At 37.2% G+C, this 19,329-nt stretch overlaps 1 protein-coding gene across 2 annotated transcripts in view; it reads right to left on the bottom strand.

The window, feature by feature from the left end:
- The window catches only part of CSMD1 (CUB and Sushi multiple domains 1), a 1,337,717-nt gene that overhangs the window by 63,156 nt on the left and 1,255,232 nt on the right, over window positions 1–19,329 (bottom strand). For both annotated transcript variants that reach the window (XM_078386602.1, XM_020797818.3), the window contains 4 exons: window positions 9,623–9,817; window positions 7,575–7,748; window positions 5,307–5,480; window positions 2,557–2,730 (listed from right to left, as the gene is read on the bottom strand). In XM_078386602.1, the coding sequence (XP_078242728.1) occupies window positions 2,557–2,730; window positions 5,307–5,480; window positions 7,575–7,748; window positions 9,623–9,817 (717 nt within the window). The remainder of the gene's footprint in view (window positions 1–2,556; window positions 2,731–5,306; window positions 5,481–7,574; window positions 7,749–9,622; window positions 9,818–19,329) is intronic.

The following is a 19,329-nucleotide window of genomic DNA, read 5'->3' as shown; positions in this document are numbered from 1 at the left end:
AAAAAACCTGCTACGTTTTGTACATTACTTCTAATGTCTAAATCTGGGATTTATTTATTTAGCTACCCATACATTATAGCCACAAATCACAAAATAGCTGACACGAAGGTTGAAGAGAATTCTAAAGAAATTCCTTCAAGATCAGGAAAAGGTTTTCGAGAATATACATTTCTAAACCTAAGTCTATATAAACGTGTGTAAATTATTTCCTCCTCCTGATATTAAACATATTATATTCTTTGGTTGACCAGTTCAAGCTATAAATGGAATTTGCCTTGTTTGGTATACCTCCATGACAAAAGGTGTTTAAGCTGCTAGTGATTTAAAAAATATAGCAACACTTCACGTGTTCATCTTATTTCCTATTCAGTCAATCTCATGGAATTGAGCGGTGCAACATACTTATAATTTCTTTATTTCTTATTTAATCCAAAATGTATTAATGTTAGTTTCTCCAGCACTTTATTGGAAGCTTCTTTTTTCTTACTACAACATGCTGTTAAGACAGGCACTGCTCTTGAAACAGGCTTGGGCTTAAGAACCCCAGGCTGGATTTCAAAGGATCCTCTTTTTTTAAAACAACAGATGAAGGCATAAGATGTTTCTATTGTAGCTGTTTTCAAAGGGGTATCCATCCATGTTCATTTATTCCAGCATGTATAACCAAAACAAGACAAAAATAAAAGTATTGTGGCACCTTACAGAGAGAAACAGAATTATTTCGTCAGCTTTTATTTATGGATTATAATCCGATTCCTCAGACACCAATGCCTTGTTTTTTATTTATTTTGTTCCCTTTGTTCTGTCTGTACAAAAGAGAACTATTTGAAGCATTACCAAGAGAAAACAAGAAGCATTAGGAAGGATACTTTAAGACTATGTTTATGGTATGATTGTGGTAATCACATAAAAGGTTCAAATCTTTCAAACACTTTTGAGTAAGTCCTAGCAGTAACCACCCAAGGAAGGAAGCACAGGCTGAAGAGGCTGGTGTCAGGTTGATAGGAAACCCACCCTTAGAAAACACTTCCCATGTCTTAAGACAGAGTCATCAGATTGATCTGAACAGCAGGAAATCTAAGGCTCACTTCAAGATATTGTTCCTTCATAAATAAAGTACAAGGTGTTGCCTTCTTTATTTTAAATATTTTAACTGATGGGGATACAGTATGTTGTTTATCCTCTAGACTCTAGAGTCTAGTCTATACATCAAATAATCTGCTGCTGCTAGTACTACTGTTTCTACTACTATCTGTATTTCTCTGCATTTGCTTTCCCTTAAGACCAAACTAGACATTGTAGTAGGCAGTAGTGACTTTTCTGTTTGGGTTGCTAAAGATTATGAAAACAGTACCAGCATTAATTAAACACTTTCTTCCCGTATCATTCTTCTTATCCCAATGCTCCTTATGCTTCTTTTTATTTGTTTTGGAAGCAGTGAAATATCCTAATACATCTGTCCTTATTTTTCCATTGAGGAATGAAGACCCGTTTCAGAGAGATGGTTCAAATTTCAGTAGTAAGACTTACAGAACTGAACTGGTTTTATGAGAACATTTGGATGTTTTGGAAAAGTCTTATACTGTATTTATTTATATTTATATTTATATTTATATTTATATTTATATTTATATTTATATTTATATTTATATTTATAAGACTTTTCCAAATCATCCAGATATATATATGACTTTTCCAAAACATCCAAATGTTCTCATAAAACTATTAGCAAGAAAATAAAAGGTTAACAATCTGAATGGGTGAAACATTCACATAATGTATTGATAAGAGTTTTCCAGTCAGGTATTGCTTTGAGTTCTTTGTTCTTAAATGTGAGAATTTTAGTCCTGTTTATTCAGCCATGCCTGTGGTGCTGAATTAAGATGACTACCCTTTCTTTCTGACAAGTTCCTCATCTTTAATATATATAACATTGTCATTATGTTGTAAATAGCTACAGCTATTGAATCCTGTCAGTGCAGATGGCTAAGAATTCTGCATGATTCTTTTTAATAAGAATTTACTAAAATGTCCAACTTCCTTTGTGAATGAGATGGAATGAACATGAGATTTTAAAAACTCAAATGTGAGAAAAAGTGAAATTAAGGGATTAATCCATACCCACACGTACCATCTTGTCTTTTATTAGATGCAAAAACTAGCCTTGCCAGCTTCTTCATAAAACCACTGCTATTTTGATGCTATTTGAAAATTCTCTACAGGAGAGGTCCATACTGTGATTTCACAGACCACCACTGCAGCTGAGACAATCATTCCGGTTATGCTGGTATTATGGATCTATTGTTATAAGCAAAAATAGTATTCACACAATACCAGAAGAGTTTTAAAAGTCCCACAACTTATAAGATGTTACAGATAGCGAAGAGTTTAAGTCAACTGTAGTAGAAGAGCATTGTACGAGTTAAGACAGTTTGCTTTCTCTTTCTATGGTCTTAAGGAAATCATCCACATTTTGAGAATGACTCAAAAGTATGGAAGGTCAGATTCAAAATGAATCAGATTATCAAGGGAGAGGCATAGCATTTTCACTCTTACCTCGGCAAGTTGGTAGGGAGCTGCTCCACTGTCCATTGCTTCGGCACTGTGCTCGGGAGGCACCCTGAAGTAAATATCCAGTATTGCAGGTGAAGTTGACAACATCATTCAAATTGAACTCACTGCCATTGGTCAATCCATGGGCAGGGTTTCCAGGATGGCCACACGTGATTGCTGTTAAAAGAAAATACTGAATAGATTGTACACCAACAGTAGGGATCTAGCTTAACAATAACGAACCGTTTTACTCATGCAGCATAATTCTGTTCTCAATGGAGAGGCCTGATATATTAGGAATGACCCTGCCTGCCAAGTCTTCTCTACTAATTCCAAACAAGGAGGCCTTATCCTCTTGCAAAACAATTTTATTCATGGAATTGCTGGATCCACTGAAGTGAATGGAAAAGCTGATGATCCTAGCAAGTCATTATCTTTGTATACAGTGATCTGATGCTAGGTATAGCTCGTTGCCTACAAAGGCAAATTATTCAAGAAGGTCAGGGAGCTTAGTTTTTTGAATTAATCAGAAATTAGAAATAAATTGTTATAAACATACAACATGATTCTGTTCTCGATGAAGAGATCTGATATACTATAAGCTGCCTTGCTTCCAGTGGCTTCCCTTCTGCGTTCAAACAAGGAGACATTATCCTATTTCAAAATAATTTATTCATGGAATTCCTAGAATTGAACTCTTTTTTGTTCAGACTGTAAAATTATATTTTGTTCTCTAAAAAGTATTTTCTGAAATGCAACCCGGGTAATGTATTTTATTCAGCACATGTCCATTTCCTATCATTCCAAACACAGTCTGAGATGATGATTGATAGTCAATGTATGATGATTTGCACAAATAAGAGTGATTTTGTAAGAAGGTCTTAATATCAGCTTGCTATGCTTCAATGAGTGCCACAAACAACTTCCACGTATCTGCAGTGGAAGATGCATGAGTGGCCTGGAGTATCTCAGTGATGGCATCACAGAAGGATTCTATCACATGATAAGCTACATCATAAAACTAGGTCTGCAAAGACACAAGTTCTGGCTTAAATCTTGAGAATGGAGGACCTTGTGCATAAACAGTCAATGGGAGCTTTGGTATGATACATGGGTTGGCCTGTCCACTACAGCTGCAACCACGGAATAAAGAACACATATTTCATTTTTGATCCCAATTGGTTTTTTTTTTCAATGGTGGGGGCAAGTAGCAGAATGGCAGAGGATATTAGGAGGGAAGAAACCATTCTTTTCTTTGATGTAAAATAAGAATGCATCCTGTAAGGAAGAATGTGTGGGAACAGAAATTGGAAATGCAGATATTTTTTGGATTTCCAAATATTTCTTGGATTTCTATTCCACTTCCCTAACCACCACCCCAACACACACCAGAAATATTTTTACACAAAAGGATCAGGAATCAAAGAAATGCTTCACTAGGTCAGATCCAGATTCTAGCATTCCCTGAGCAGAAGCAGAAATGGACAAGCTGATATAATTGTGATGGCTATTCCTTATTGTTTATAGTGGTAAGGGCGTGATTATTTTATTTAAATATTTATTTTGTATCATTTGTAGGCCACCTTTCTACTGCTAAGAGGAGCCAAGGCAAATCACAATGTTATTACAAGTAATACACACACACACACACACACACACACACACACACACACACACACACACACACACATGTAAAGCTATCTATTTGTTAAATTTATATCCCATCATATAAATTTATATCTCATATTTTTCTCTAATGAGCTCCACTTAGCTGAAGGTGATATGCATAGCTATCTACACCCTGCCACTGTGCTACCACAACTACTGTCTGTTCACACAAAGAAAATGGCCCAAGATTATTCAGAGAGTTTCATGATAGACTTGGGATTTGAACTCAGAACTTCCAAATCCTAGTCCAGTACTCCAACCATTAAAGCATAAATGTACTGTCTTGACATATGGAGGTTTTATTTTTAGCAAATATTACCGAAAAGCACTGAGAAGATCGGCCATCCTGAATGATCTGAATTTGAATAATACCATACAATTTTGTTACCTGACACCTTCCTCATCATAAATCGTACAACTCAGGGAGCTGTCAGAACAGATTATAGATAGAATGTGTTGCAATGCAAAATCAAGGTTGTCTGTAAACATTGCAATAGTGAAGGACCCTTGAATTTAGACTATTGTCTTTTTTCAGCAAATGCATATTCTAGTCAGTCAGCTTTTGTTTACACCCCTCATTACTCCTGACAGACGTTAGTTTCTGTGATGCCTTCCAGAAACAAAAGGTCTCAGCCTTTGTGTCTAGTCTTACCACATCATCATTATTGTTGTCACACATTGCCACTCTTGACAGATCAACACTCTGCAACTGTTCTGTCTGCAGCTCAGAAAAAATAATGCAATCAGTGTTTTCCCCAGCCTGGATATAAAAGTCCCATCACAACTGTGGTCGCAAGGTGTCCAAGTGCCTTGTTAGTGCATTCATGGTTCACATGCAAACATGGCCCAAAGTGAATCTTATGCAATGAAGCGATTAAGGGGACAGATTTAGGACAACACATAAAACCAGAACTTAGAAAAAGTCACTCTTTTCTTTTCCAAATATAATTCTTAGAAACTTATAGCTAGCAAGACAAAACTATTGTGTCTGGTCTCTAGGTATTACTTGTCACTGTGACTTTTCTGGATGGTAATTGGCTTTGTGTTGCTTAACATGGAAGAGATCAGAGGGAAAAGTTACTTACGGACACAAACTGGTGTTTGTCCTGACCATTTATGATCCTGCAAACATATCCGAACTGAAGTGCCAACAAGTCGAAAACCAGGGTTACATTGATACACCACAGTGTCACGATAACTGAAACCATCTCCACTAATGTGGCCATTTACAATTGGATCTGGAGAACCACAGTGTCCAGCTAAAAGGGAGCAGGGGAATGGGCAGAGAGAGAGAGAGAAATTAAATGAATCCCCAAACTAAGGACATATGGATGTGAAAATCTACTAATTCTCCTTTAGGAGTTAATTGTCAGAAAGAATAAAATTAAACAGGAAGATTGAATTAGAGATAGAATTGTTAAACTAAAAACATTTTTATTTACCTGTTAGTCCCTTATCTGAAATCCTTCCTCCAATCAACAGCTAAAATCCTGTTGCTTAGCGTAGCAAATAAGTAAAACTACTACTACTAAGTCACACTACAGCAGGTTCACCGAATCAATGGAGTTTTAGTGAATCAAGTCCTCTTTAAGTTCTAGTGATTCAAATGGGCTTGCTCTAACTGTGAGCCACTTTAGCACTGTAAACTACACTTATAGTAGGCCCACTTGAATCAATGGAACTTATAAAAGAGCAGATTCACCAAATTCCCACTGATTCCAGGAGCCTACTCTAGTGTGATTTACTACTCTAAGCAATAGAATCTGGCCTATATATAAAATTTGCAAAAATATGATTCTTGGCTTCTTGCTATAGCTCATAGGATTATTCTGAAACTGTGCGTAGTAATTACATGGTAATTGCCCAACATGGAAATTAATTCACACTGTCAAAGCTATGAAACTGTCTGATTCTTAAGCCTGTACTCCTTGGCCAACTATGGATTTGGTGAATGAAGTGTTTAGAATGAAAGGATAATGTTTTATGCAAATGAATTTAACAAACACATTTATCCTGCTATGTAGCTCTATAGAGTTTGTTCTTGATCTTCCTCTACTAAACTCAATGAATTTCTGAATTAAAATGTTCCTGTGCCAAATTCTTCATTTCTGAAGACATGGAAATGAAAAACTGAAATGCAATGGCTTGCAATGAAACTACACTGATTAAAATATAGGAGGTCTCAGGCTAGCTGAGAAGTACTAACTCGGAACATGACATTATTATATCTCTCTGAACGAAAACCTGAAAGGCTTGTGCACGTTCCACATGATTTATTTCACTTACAGATCATGTCACTTAGTGGCTTTAATGATTTCCTGTCATTTTGAACCTGGTTAAATTAAACACCCTAGCAGTTCAAGAACTGAAAGAGCAAAGCAATAAAACACCAAATATATGTAATCTTCCAATCAAGCCAAATTAAGCCTTAAGTATATTAAAGAGGCTGTTAGCCATCTCCTTTTATAAACTATGCTTTCAGGGACTTAAAAAATGATTAACAGGTTGGAGAGTGGGCCAGCACAGTTGTACTTGGTACTATATTTAAATCACAGCCATGCTGAACTTCCTTTTTAAAAAAAATCTGCAAGACCATACTGCTGTCTATAGGCCATTTATAGATGCCACTCTTTCGTGTAATAGGGTAAAATGGCACATCTCTCCTCAATAAAGAACTATTACTCCTTCTAGTCTCCCGGTGTTGAGCTTTAAGGAGAAGAATGAAAATGTATTAACATGAGCTGCTAATAATATAATCTGTTTCGAAACTGGGGACAGAAAATAAGGTAAGTAGCTGGAATGAAAAATTGCAGTAGCGGAATTTCAAAAATTATTCTCATCTGAAGTTCTCCCTTGCTTTTAGAGGTCACAATTAACAGGAGGTAGACCTGTCAGACTTTTGCAGGAAAACCAACAAACAATTGTGGCATCTCAAATAATGATAAGTGTAATTTAATATGTGCTTTTGTAGACTGCACAAACTATGGATTGTCAAGTCCAGCCGTTGTCAAGGAGGCACAATGGGGAATCAAACTTACAACCTCTGGCTTCGCAGTCAGATGCCTAAGCTACTGAGCTGTCCCAAAAAACACTGAGGTGAAGAGATTCTCATGTCTTTGAGCATTGTTCTTGAATCCATGAAGATTTCCTTGTTTTGATTCCCAAGCTATTTGCAGACATTTTCCTTTATCTTAACACTCAAAGTATCATCATGTGCTGTTGAAAAGGAATACAATGAAATTTACCCTCCCTTCTTCCCCCATGTACCCTAAAATCTTGCTCTGGTCTTAATTCTAATGGTGTTGGATACTGGAGGGTATTACTCTTTTTACAGAGATGTTCTCTTTCATTACCAAGACACTGTGTTTCCGTTCCACTCCAAAGACCATTTGCTAAGCATTCTCGCACATGAGAGCCAACCAGGGTATAGCCAGTGTTACAAGTGAAGATAGCTGTAGCGCCATAAACTGTCAATGTGCCAATCTTATTTCCATTTGCTGGAGATGGAAGACTTCCACAAGAGATAACTGATGAGGGAAAAATAAAGATGGCAAAATTAAGAGAATATTCCACAAGAGCAGAATTCAACAATTCTCAAACTTTATTATCTGAGGAAGCAATGCTGGCTCCATCCTAGTCTGCAGGCATCAGAATAAGCTCATTATTCAGGAAGTGCTATGGCACTGGAAAGGCCTTTTGTAGATTGTATGGAGAATGCACTTCCAGTGGCTTGGGAGCATTTCCATGTGCTTTAAGTGGAATGATCAGCAGTCCGGTCTGCTCCTCAGCAGTCCTATTGGCAGATCCTCCTGCTGACAGCCCTCTGTGCTTGGCCAATAAAAAGGGTTTTTTTCAGCCAAAGAGCCTTTCTATCAGCAGGAGAAGCTTCTGCTTACTCCTAGTAGCTAGCACATGATTGCCTTGTTCTTTGCTTACATAAAGAATAATGTAATCTAGAGCATTTTTCATCATACCATCATTGAGAGGTATAGCATTAAATAGTTTAATAGCCTCAAATATTGAATGGCATTAAATTTCCCAAGATCAAATAGATCATTCTGCTCATGTTTTGACTGATCTGGGTTCCTTAGATATTCCGTTAATCCGCTGTTAATTAGCTTGTTTGTCTAATTATGCTTGAATGCGATTGATAAGTACAGCTCTCAAGTCATTTAATCTGTAAAATGCTTTGGATAAGAACTCTTGAGAAAGTTCTCATCAGTAAATAATTCACTTAACAAATATATGCATGCCATCACATATATTAAGACAGTTCTAAAACCCAGGGTAGTCTTATGGATATGACTTCAGTCAGTCTACACTTTCTCAAGTCTTCAACAAAGACCTCCCTCATTCATTTTAATGAAGGAAATAACAGGATACACATATTCCTTTATGCATGCAAAATTACTCTCTTCATTTAACATAGATGTCAATGAGCCAGAAGCATCTGGTTGCTCTAATGCACATACAGGGCTCTAAAAATGGCCACATAATGGGGGGGGGATGAAAAGTAGATTATAATAAATACAGTGGTGCCTCGCTAGACAGTTACCCCAGATTACAGGGTTTTTTGCTAGACATTGACTTTTTGCGATCGCTATAGCGATTCACAAAACAGTGATTCCTATGGGGAAATTTCGCTGGACAATGTTTGGTCCCTGCTTCGCAAACCGATTTTTGCTAGACGACAATTTGCTTTTCGCTAGACAATGATTTCGCTAGACAGCGATTTCAGTGGAACGGATTATCATTGTCTAGCGAGGCACCACTGAATTTGTGAGTATTTGTCTTCAAATTCACAAGCAATTACTAAACACAGAGAACAATTTAATGGCTAAAATCCTATTGAATTAATTATGCCCGCATAAGGGTGATGACAGTAATTGCCAGAGTTGGAAGACTGACATTAATTTCTGCTTTTGCCTGGAGCTTAAGCACAGTCTCATTGCACATGGGTCATGTAAACCCCAGGGTCAAAGCAGGAACACTTTAATTACTGGCACTCTGATGCTTCTGTTAATGCCATCATGCAGAAAAAAAAATACTAATAATTTAAGAATTCCCACTTCTATGCCAGGATAGGTATGACTCAAATACAATGAGACCGTCATGCATGAATTGTATGTGCCTTGGTTACAGACAATCTCCTTCATCAGTGACACCACCACCCTTATGGCAGGATTCTAACCTATCTGTAATATATTTTAATGATTCTCCAGTCTTCTTTCAAAGGATCCATTTACTTGAACAAGACTAGCACATTTCCTGATGGATTACATTCAAATAATTTAAGAAAGCTATTACAAAATATTAAAGTCCTCTGTTTAGGTTGGGTGACACTAAACAGAAGCTATATCTTTGGGCATGTCTGGTCACTGCGGAAATAAATGTTTCTTACCCTTACACATTGGTCTCTCATCAGCACCACTCCATGTTCCATTACTTTTGCACAGCATGAGTCTCTGGCCCTCTAAATAATAGCCGGGGCTGCAGCTCAGCATGACTTGTGCTCCAAACTCATTCACTGACCCAGAAATCAGTCTCCAGATGACATGTTCTGAGAGCAGACTCTCGATGCTGGGACAAGCCACAGCTGTGAAACAAGGACACTTCAACATTAGCACTTTCCCTCCAACATTACTTCACAGAACACGAATCATTATCTCAGTGACAGCAGACTTTTCCTTGTGAAATTGAGCATGCTATATTTCTCCAATTCATGTCTTGGTACGTAGAGTCTGATATTTCTTTCAGCACCAACATAGGCTATTTCAGTTTCAAACATGGGGGTGGGGAAGGTAAAGCCCACTTTTTGTTACAAGTATTTAATACAATGTTTTTGCCATATTAGTGGGAACTGTTTTGTTTTGCTAGCATAAGCTGTGTTTAGGATTGCAGCCATATTTCTTTTACACACAGTTTGGTCTGCATAGGGAATAGTAAATTACAACATAGTGGTAAACACAGATGCCTTTCCAAGAATTTCATTTCTCTAATGAAGTTTTAATCTACACGAAATTTTCCTTCAAATATACCTATCCATTCAGATAGGTAGACTAACACATATGACTGTATGATACAGAGAGGATGTCCAAATTATTTAGCAGTAGGAAAAAAATGTGATGACACTGACTGAATTTGCCTTCCGAGTCTACCCCATCTGATGGGTTCAGGGCAGATAATATAGTTGTTACAGACACTGGAGAAGAGCAAAATCAATCAAGGGCCTGCCAAAATATATGCAGGAAGAATAATGGGAACAGAAAAACAGAAGCATAAAACAAATCATTCTGTAGTCACAGAAATACAGAGCTTGGAGAAATCCTGAGGGACACAGTATCTGGCCCCTGGCAAAGGCCGAAAGTCCCAGCTAAAGCATCCTTGACAAATGGCCACCCAAACTGTTTAAAATCCTACCATGAAAAATAAGCTACAACCACCTAAGGTAGTCCATTTCATTCTGGAACTTCTCTTACTGCCATAAAGCTCTAAAGTTTAGTCAACATTTCCTTTCATACAATTTAAATCCTCCAGTTTCTTGGGAGCCACAAAAGATGAGCTTTTTCCATCTGCCATGTGAGATCCCTTCAAATATTTGAAGATGGCTCCTCACCAGGCTGTAAATACAGTCTTTCAACTGGTCCTCATAAGGGATTGGTTTGCAGACATTCTACCATCTTAGCTGCCTTTTTCTGGACACACTTGACCTAGATGACATCTCTTTTAAACTGTGGGATCAAGAACTGAACACAGGTCTGACTGAGTGCTTCTACGCTTTCCCACATCCTTGACAATGTAATGTGAGGCCCTGCATATGTAGTTGGACTGCAAACTTTTATCAGCTTTGTGCAACTTATTCAAACATCCGGGACAAGAGGGGTTTCAATACAACCACAGCTGAAGGGATGCACTGTGTCCAGTGCTGCTACAAAGAATAATAAGGAACAGTAAAATGCCCATGACAGGATAAAATCTCTCCCAGAGATGAGGGATGGCTTAAAAATATAGCTGTAGACATAAGAGGTAACAGGGTGTTCCTTTATCTTTAACAGCTGGAGGAGAGGTGGGTAAAAAAACTGGGGAAAAATGGTGCTATTTCTGCACTTTTGACTTTGCAAATTCTGGTCTCTTACTAGTCCCTTGGACCAAGGTGGCTCCAGACTTAGAGCATTTTCTCATCTGGCCCCAAAATTATGGAATTCCCTTCCGCAATACCTTTGCATGGAACCAGAGTTGGACAAATTCGAACAAGACTTAAAAACCTACTTGTTCGACCTGGAACCATAGGGATTGACCATGGAAATAGGCAATTACTGGGATAGAATTACTGTACTTTAATTATTATATTGTTATTATAGATATTTTGATTGTTTATTGCCTTATTGAATGATAATTGCTTACTGTACGTTTTTATCATTGGAATTATGTTATGGCTGTATTTTAACTGTTTTTGACTATTGGATGATGATGATGTATGACAATATGTAGCACACCCTTAGTCTGTGTCCTTCAGATGCAGATGCCACCACAGCTGACGACAGAAGGACAGGGGGGAAGAGCCAATCTGGCTTCTCAGGATGGCCCATTCCAAAGCTTGGGAGCAGCCACTAAGAAGGCCCTCTCTCATGTCCTTACCAAGCAATGTTGGGAAGGTGGTGAAACTAAGAGAAGGTCCTCCCTAGAATATTTTAAAAGTGAAAAGGCTCATATAAGGTGATAAAATCCTCCAAATAGCCTGGACCCAAGTTGTATAGGGCTTTATAGGTAATAACCAGCACTTTGAATTGCGTCCAGAATCACACTGACAGCCAGTGAAGCTGTTGTAATAATATATAACCAGTGCCAGTTAGCAGTCTGGTTCCAGCATTTTAAACCAGCTTTTTTTAATTTTTAATTTTATTATCATCCATACTATGACTATGCAAGTTAGAATTGTAGTACAATACTATACTTACACATTCTTTCAGTAGATTGTCTTCCTTTATACATCTACTAGTTCATATTTTAACATAATTCTTTTTAAAATATTACATGCCAGCAATCCAAATTATTTCCCATATCACATTCTTTTCTTGAGCTAATTCCATATGTTAATAATGGTTGTCAGGTTTTCATAAATTTATCCTGTTTTATTTCCCCTCTATATACTGTATTTTAATTTGATTGGTCAGCTTTTCCATCAGGATCATTTGCCAGATTCTGTTCTCAAATTTTTGTACTGAAAGATTGTAAGCATTTCTCCAGTTTTGTGCAATTTCAGCAATTTTTCATTTCCGTCTTTGAATACTGAAAATAATAATAAAGCTTCAATTTTAATTATTATTTTTTTGATTCAACAATGTTTCTATCCATTTAATTATTTCCCACCAATATGCTTCCACTTTGGGGCAAGAGATCCAAATGTGTTCTAGTGTACCTTTACTTCCACAGTTTCTCCAGCACCCATCTGATATTTCTCCATTAATTTTGTGTAATTTTGTGGGGTACTAATACCATTTGTTTCGCTTTGAATGATATTGACTTATATGGATATGTAGTCCATATTTCCATCTATTGTTTCTCTGATATATTCAAATTAGTTTCTCATGTTATTTTAGATCCCATACCCCTGGAAATGCTTTCTCAGCCAAATGTTTATATGTTACTGAAGTTATTTCCTTCCTTTTATTTCGATCTTTTTCTATACTATATTGTTCTAGTTCCATGAGCGTTCTCATAGGTCCGGAACTTTGGTATAATTGAGTTGCCAAATTTCTTACCTGTACCAATTGTAGCCAATTAGTTTTTATTCTCTTTGTTTTGTCCTCTAAATGTCTAATTGCTATTGGTTTCCCTGCATCAAACAGGTCTCTTATTCTATAAATTCCATTTTTTTTTCCAATTTTTGAATTGTACTTATTTTTCTCTTGATTTAAATTTTGGATAATTCAGCATAGGGTATAGAGGGGATATAGGTAGCGCAAATATTCTCATGTATTTACACCATATTTTCAATGTCTCACAAGTATAAGGATTATGTACTTGCTCCTTCTTTCTAACTGGTTCCATTATATAAATATAGGTGTTAACTACACCAATATCCTAATCTCTTTCCATTTCAACCCAATCTGGGATTTCCTCTGTCCGTATAAAGTTTATTACTTGAGTAATTTGAAAGGCTTCATAATACTTTATTAATTGTAGTATCCCTAGCCCTCCCTTTATGCTTTGACCATATTTAACACTGTTTAGGAACCTTATTTTCCCCCTTTTTTTGTCAATAAACCTTTCTAGGTTTTTTTTTGCCATATTTTTAATTTCAGGTTGTAGTGGTATATTTTGAAATAAAAATAAAAATTTTGGTGATATATATGCTTTAACTAATGCTATTCTCCCTAACACTGATATATTCAATTTAGTCCAACTTCTGATTTTTTCTTTTACTGATTTTAATATTTTTTTGTAATTTCTATATATTAATTGGTTTATACTTTTTGTTATCCAAATTCCCAAATATTTGAAACTTGAATAACATAAGTGCAGATTTGACTTATTCTTTATTTCTTTTTGTTCTGCTATAAAGATATTTATACATAACAATTTGGATTTTTGATAATTAATTTTTAGGCCCATATAATACCAACGTTCTTGTAATATTTGTTTTAGTGTTTCTATGCTTTTAATTGGGTTCTCCAGAAACAGAATCATGTCATCTGTGTAAAGGTTTATTTTATGCTTTCTATTTTTAAACACCAAGTCTTTAATATTTTCATTTTCTCTTATTTGTGCAGCAAGTGGTTCTATTGCTATTGCAAATATAATTGGGGATAAGGGGTCACCTTGTCTCATTCCTTTAAATAGAGTAAATTTGTCTGATTCTTTTCCATTGATGAGTACTTTAGCCTCCACCCCATATATAAATTTTAAGACATTAATAAATTTTTCACCCATATTAATTTTTTCTAATAATCCAAACATGTAACGCCATTCTACACGATCAAAGGCCTTAAGCGTGTCTAACGAGAGTATTGCTAATTTATGTTCTTCTTTATTTGCTATATTTATGACATTCAGAACTCTATGTATGGCATCTTGCATCTGCCTTCCTGGAATAAGCCCATATTGATCTGTTTGAATGTATTCAGTAATAAAACTACTAATTCTCTGTGCCAATATCAGATAAAAAATCTTTTTGTCTTGGTTTTGTAATGTTATTGGTCTATATGATGAGGAGAGTACTGGGTCCTTTTCTGCTTTTAATACACCGGTAGTTATTATCCTAGCTGTTCCTCATGATTTTGGTACTTCTTCACCTTCCAGTATCCAAGTCCTCCGTTCAGAGCATATTACCATAGTCTCTCGAGACTGAAGGATGCCTAAAGTATTGAATTAAACAATTTTTAAAAATGCCCTATGTTGTCCTCTTCCCAAATTTTGTAAAAAGCATTTTAAACCAGCTGATGTTTCTCAATACCCTTCAAAGGCAGTCCCATGTAGAGTATGTCGCAGTACTCCAAATGGGATGTAACTAAGGCATGTGTCATCATGGCCAGATCAGACATGGCTAGCACATCAGGTGCAGGTGGCACACCAGCTTTAACCATGCAAATACACACCACTGAAACTGTGCATCCAAATTCAGGGTTGAGTCCTGGTTGACGGCCAGGATTTCTGAGGGTTGTAGTCCAAGAACATCTGCAGAACTTAGATTGGGAGCTGCTGTTCTACAGGGTACCATATTGTGCTCATTATCATTCACAAAGGGGCACCAAACAGGGAAAAATCTCAGGACCTGACTCTTTTTTTTCATCAGTTAATCACTACTCACCCACGTAGAGCAATTCTATCCAACTTTTCAACAAGATGGACAGAACTGAATCCTATCTGACTCCTAAACAAAAGCACTTCAAAGCACCCACTTTTTAAATCTGCCTCTAACATTATGTAATGTCATTATATAATGTAGTTTTTTCAACACATTTTTGGTGTGTGTGTGATACTCTGTCGGCACTTTCTTCACAGTAGCAACTGTCTGAAGAGAACAGGGCTGTCCTTTTGGCAGGCTGTCCATCTGAGCCAGAAACTTTTTCCAATATTCTTGCTAACATGGAGCGCCTATAAGTGACCAGGAACCTGCCCTTTTTAGACTCACTTGTTGTCCATGTGATAGATGAGGAGGTAGGGCCAAATGGTCTGCTCTACAAGTATTAATTCTGCATTGAATTCATTTTGAAAGATGTGGTGATTTCCACTGCGAAGCATGTAATTGAGGCAATATAATTATTTTAAAATTACAGTATGTTTCATTCTATTTTTCATCCAAGGAACTTATGATGGTGTACAAGTTTCTGTCCTCACAACTACTATGTGAGTATTATTAGTCTGAGAAATGTTGACTGGTTAAAGTCACCACTATCACCTTGTGTATCTCGCTGTGTCTCTTGTGCATGGTGGAAAAACAAAATATGCAGGGAGCATGTTAATGGTAACAGCATGATAGAGAAATATCTAAAGCTATTCATAGATAAATAGGTAGTGACACTAGAAAGCCGCTCATGCCAATGTGCCTTTTAAATTCCGAAGTAAATTATTCTGAGTTATCAAATTTGCTGTGTTCCAAAATTAAAATACAGCACACTTTATGGTCTCTGTATTTAGAACAAGTTATTCATTCACCTGTCAATCTTCCTCTCGTACATCACATACAGTGGTGACACTTGCTATTTTTAAACACAGCATTTCAATCAGAGATTATGTCATTTCATCCCAATGTAAAGGAGAAAAAGCTGTCTTCTTTCCATGCAGATGTGTTTCTGTCAATGGATGTATTGACTGTTCCCTGCTTCCAAGTATAGTGTAGCAAATGTAATTAAATCAAACATAATTATATGTCATATCATTAAGGAAAGGGGGAGAGAGAGATTATTTATCTAAACCTATGTTCATGTGCACTGCCAATACTGAGGACAAATTCTGAGGTAAAATGTAGTTCCTGATATATTTGTTATGCCATGGCACAATCGCTGGGGAGGCAGAAGACTACCGCCTTTGCCTTAGCCAATTCTGGAGATGCAATCTTGCGGGGTTCGAAATGGAGCATTTGGTGCAGTGGTTAAACTGCTGTACTGCAGTCAAAACTGTGCTCATGACCTGGGGTTCAATCCCAGGGAGCCGACTCAAGGTTGACTCAGCCTTCTATCCTACCGAGGTTGGTCAAATGAGTACCCAGCTCGCTGGGGGGGGGGGGACAATGTGTAGCCCGCATAATAAACTTGTAAACTGCCCAGAGAGTGCTTGAAGCGCTATGGGGCGGTATATAAGCATCACACTTTGCTTTTATTTTTTTATTTTATTTTATTTTATTTTATTTTATTTATTTTTTTGCTTTTATACTCTCTCTTTATTTCCTTGGTTTTGGAAATACCAAGGAAATAAAGAGGATTTGTGTTTAAGCTGTCGTGTACCATAAAACTGCTTCAGCGCAAAGTTGTAGGGCAGCTGTTCTGGCAGAGGAAGATGGGGGGGGGTAGAAGCAGGGCCTGGCAGCTATGCCTTAATCAAGGCCAAAAAAAATCACATTTATACAGTGGAGAGAAGGGCAAGAGAGGGAGGTGACCCTGGTGTGTCACTTCCATCCTCCTTTCCATTCACCACTTCCTGACCACAATACATCCAGAATCTGTCAAAGCATTGTTTTGCCCCCATAGGATATACTTCGTCAATTATTAAGTGAGACCAGACCTCCATCAATATAAAAGTAACTAAAAACTGCAGAAACACAAAAAAAGAGAACATCCCTAGGTGAGTTGCAAGCATAATGTAGTCTAGAGGTACTGTTAATTGAATAAAAGGATACAAATAAATTCATTTCTAAATTCTGATTAGCAAATACAGAATTTTGTTATGAGAGCTGTACCAACTTCTGATGGGTGCCATTTTCCAAGCTACATGCTTCAAACTGGGTGCAAGAGAGAGGGGGGGGATTCCATGATATTGTTCTGTAAAAAGGTGGTGTATTATAAACAAAATTATAAGCTGAACATTGTTTTATGATGCCATTTGTCCTACAGAGAACGGCACGTGAAAATTTCAGATATAACACTTATAGAAATGAAAATGTCATGACACAGTCAGAAAAGCAGCTTACAAAGGGAAGAAAAGTTACTTTCCAGAAAGGGAAAAAACAAGTAGTTTTAATAACATAGGTAGCCAATGCAAATAAAATCATTCCAGTTCTCTAAGGCGGCATAACTATATCTCAGCTAGAGAAGAATCCTTGAACTTTACATAGGCAGGATCAGAATTAATTAAAAACCAAAATAAAACCTATCAATAACAATACTCTTTTCAAGGACTGTAACCAAGCAGGGAAATAGGCAGATGATAGAAGATATTTGCCGATATCCATTTTTGTCTCTGCAGCCAGTAAGCAATTTGACAGAATCATCTGTGTTTCTGTAGCGCTAGAGAAAGGCTGAGGGGCATACCCTCAAGTGTTTGAAAGCTTGGTCAATACCAATTGTGTAAAGAAAATGTGTACTCATCAAGAGAAAGAGAAGTATTTCCCCCTTTCATTTGCTCTTTAGCTCCAGTTGAAACTGTCTGGGCTCATTTCATGTGGAGATTAAAGAAAGAGAAAGGCAGAAAACAGACAGTAGTGTTTGATGGACATAGCTTGGTTCCAAAGCTGCATTGTAAGGCACCTGTAAAATTCACAGCAATTGCCAAGAAATACATGATTCTCTGCTGGATAGTGATTCCAGATGCAACTCGGTGCTATCAGTTTTGCAACACCAGTCACTGCAGTGATGGAAGTGGGGAGAGGCTGAGTGGGAAGTACTGGGAATTCCATGGCTCAGGAAGGATATAATTCCAGACTGCACTGCGGGACTGAATATCTGAAGACACCTTGATTTTTTTCCCATTATACTAAAATAAAATATTTCATAATTCAAAATTTCCTATTTTCCTATCATCAAGGTAAAAAACCCAAACAGGTTTTTTTTAAAGAAAAATTTGATGAAAATGTTACCCCCGCCAGTTTTCCCTGAGACTCCAGCCTTCATGTCTCAAGTTTTGGTGGCTGGGACAGGAGTCATCTTATGTCTTCTCTATACCTAAAGTTAGAAATATTTCATTGCTAAGGTGCAGGTCTTACTACTTATTAAATGTAACAGCAGTCTTTCAGGTAATTGCATAATTGATGATGATGATGATGTGCTTTGAAGTCAGTTCTGATTTATGGTGTTTCTTTTTTCTTTCTTTCTTTTTTTAGAGTTTTCTAAGTAGAGAGCACTCAGAAGTGGTTTACTGTTTCCTACTTTTGGGGCTGCCCTCGGACCGTGCAGCTTGCCCAAGGCCACAACACAGGCTTGCTCCCCTGGGATGCACAATGGGGAACAGAACTCCCAACCTAGATACCTAACTCACTCTTCTGGCCAATGCATTGTACTGTACAAGCATGGAAGAAATGTCAGATTTACATGTTTCACCACTACACAGAAGCTGAAATCCTCTTGGCAGAGATGCTTAGTGGTAGATGATGCCATTATTAGTCATGGACATTAATTTAAAGTGCTCTACCCCCACCCCTGCCTAAAGACTACAAGGCTCTCTAGGGACCCTGTTCAGCCTAGAAAAGCTTTTGGGAGCCTTCCGATGGGGAAGGGGGTTTGATATCCAAAAATCACTGGCAGCACTCCTGATCCCTAGAGTTCCTTCCTGAAAATAGGGAACATTAAGGATGAACAGCTGTGGATGACAATGATATCACTGTTCAAAACCATGGGATTGTGAACGAGGATTTCAGCCATATGCCTATACCATTTATGCTAATAAAATAACAGAATAATACAACCAAAGTTTTGAAAGAACTGCAAGGGCTGTCAAGTCTAACTCCCTCCCAATATAGGAAATGCATCACTGGCATCACTGAAATGCATTCAATCTCTGTTCAAAAGCCTTCAGAGATGGAGGTGCTCTGCCTCCCAAAGCAGTACATTCCACACTTGAACAGTTCATTCCATCAGAAAGTCCTTCATGCTTAGTCAAAATATTGATTACTACATCCTAAAGTCACATTAAAATTGGTGCAGGCTAGTGTGAAATGACTGCCTCGTCCTTCCA

This window comes from Pogona vitticeps, chromosome 1 (assembly GCF_051106095.1).
Source record: "Pogona vitticeps strain Pit_001003342236 chromosome 1, PviZW2.1, whole genome shotgun sequence".
NCBI classification, from domain to species: Eukaryota; Metazoa; Chordata; class Lepidosauria; order Squamata; family Agamidae; genus Pogona; species Pogona vitticeps.
This window is presented reverse-complemented; position numbering and strand designations above follow the sequence as displayed.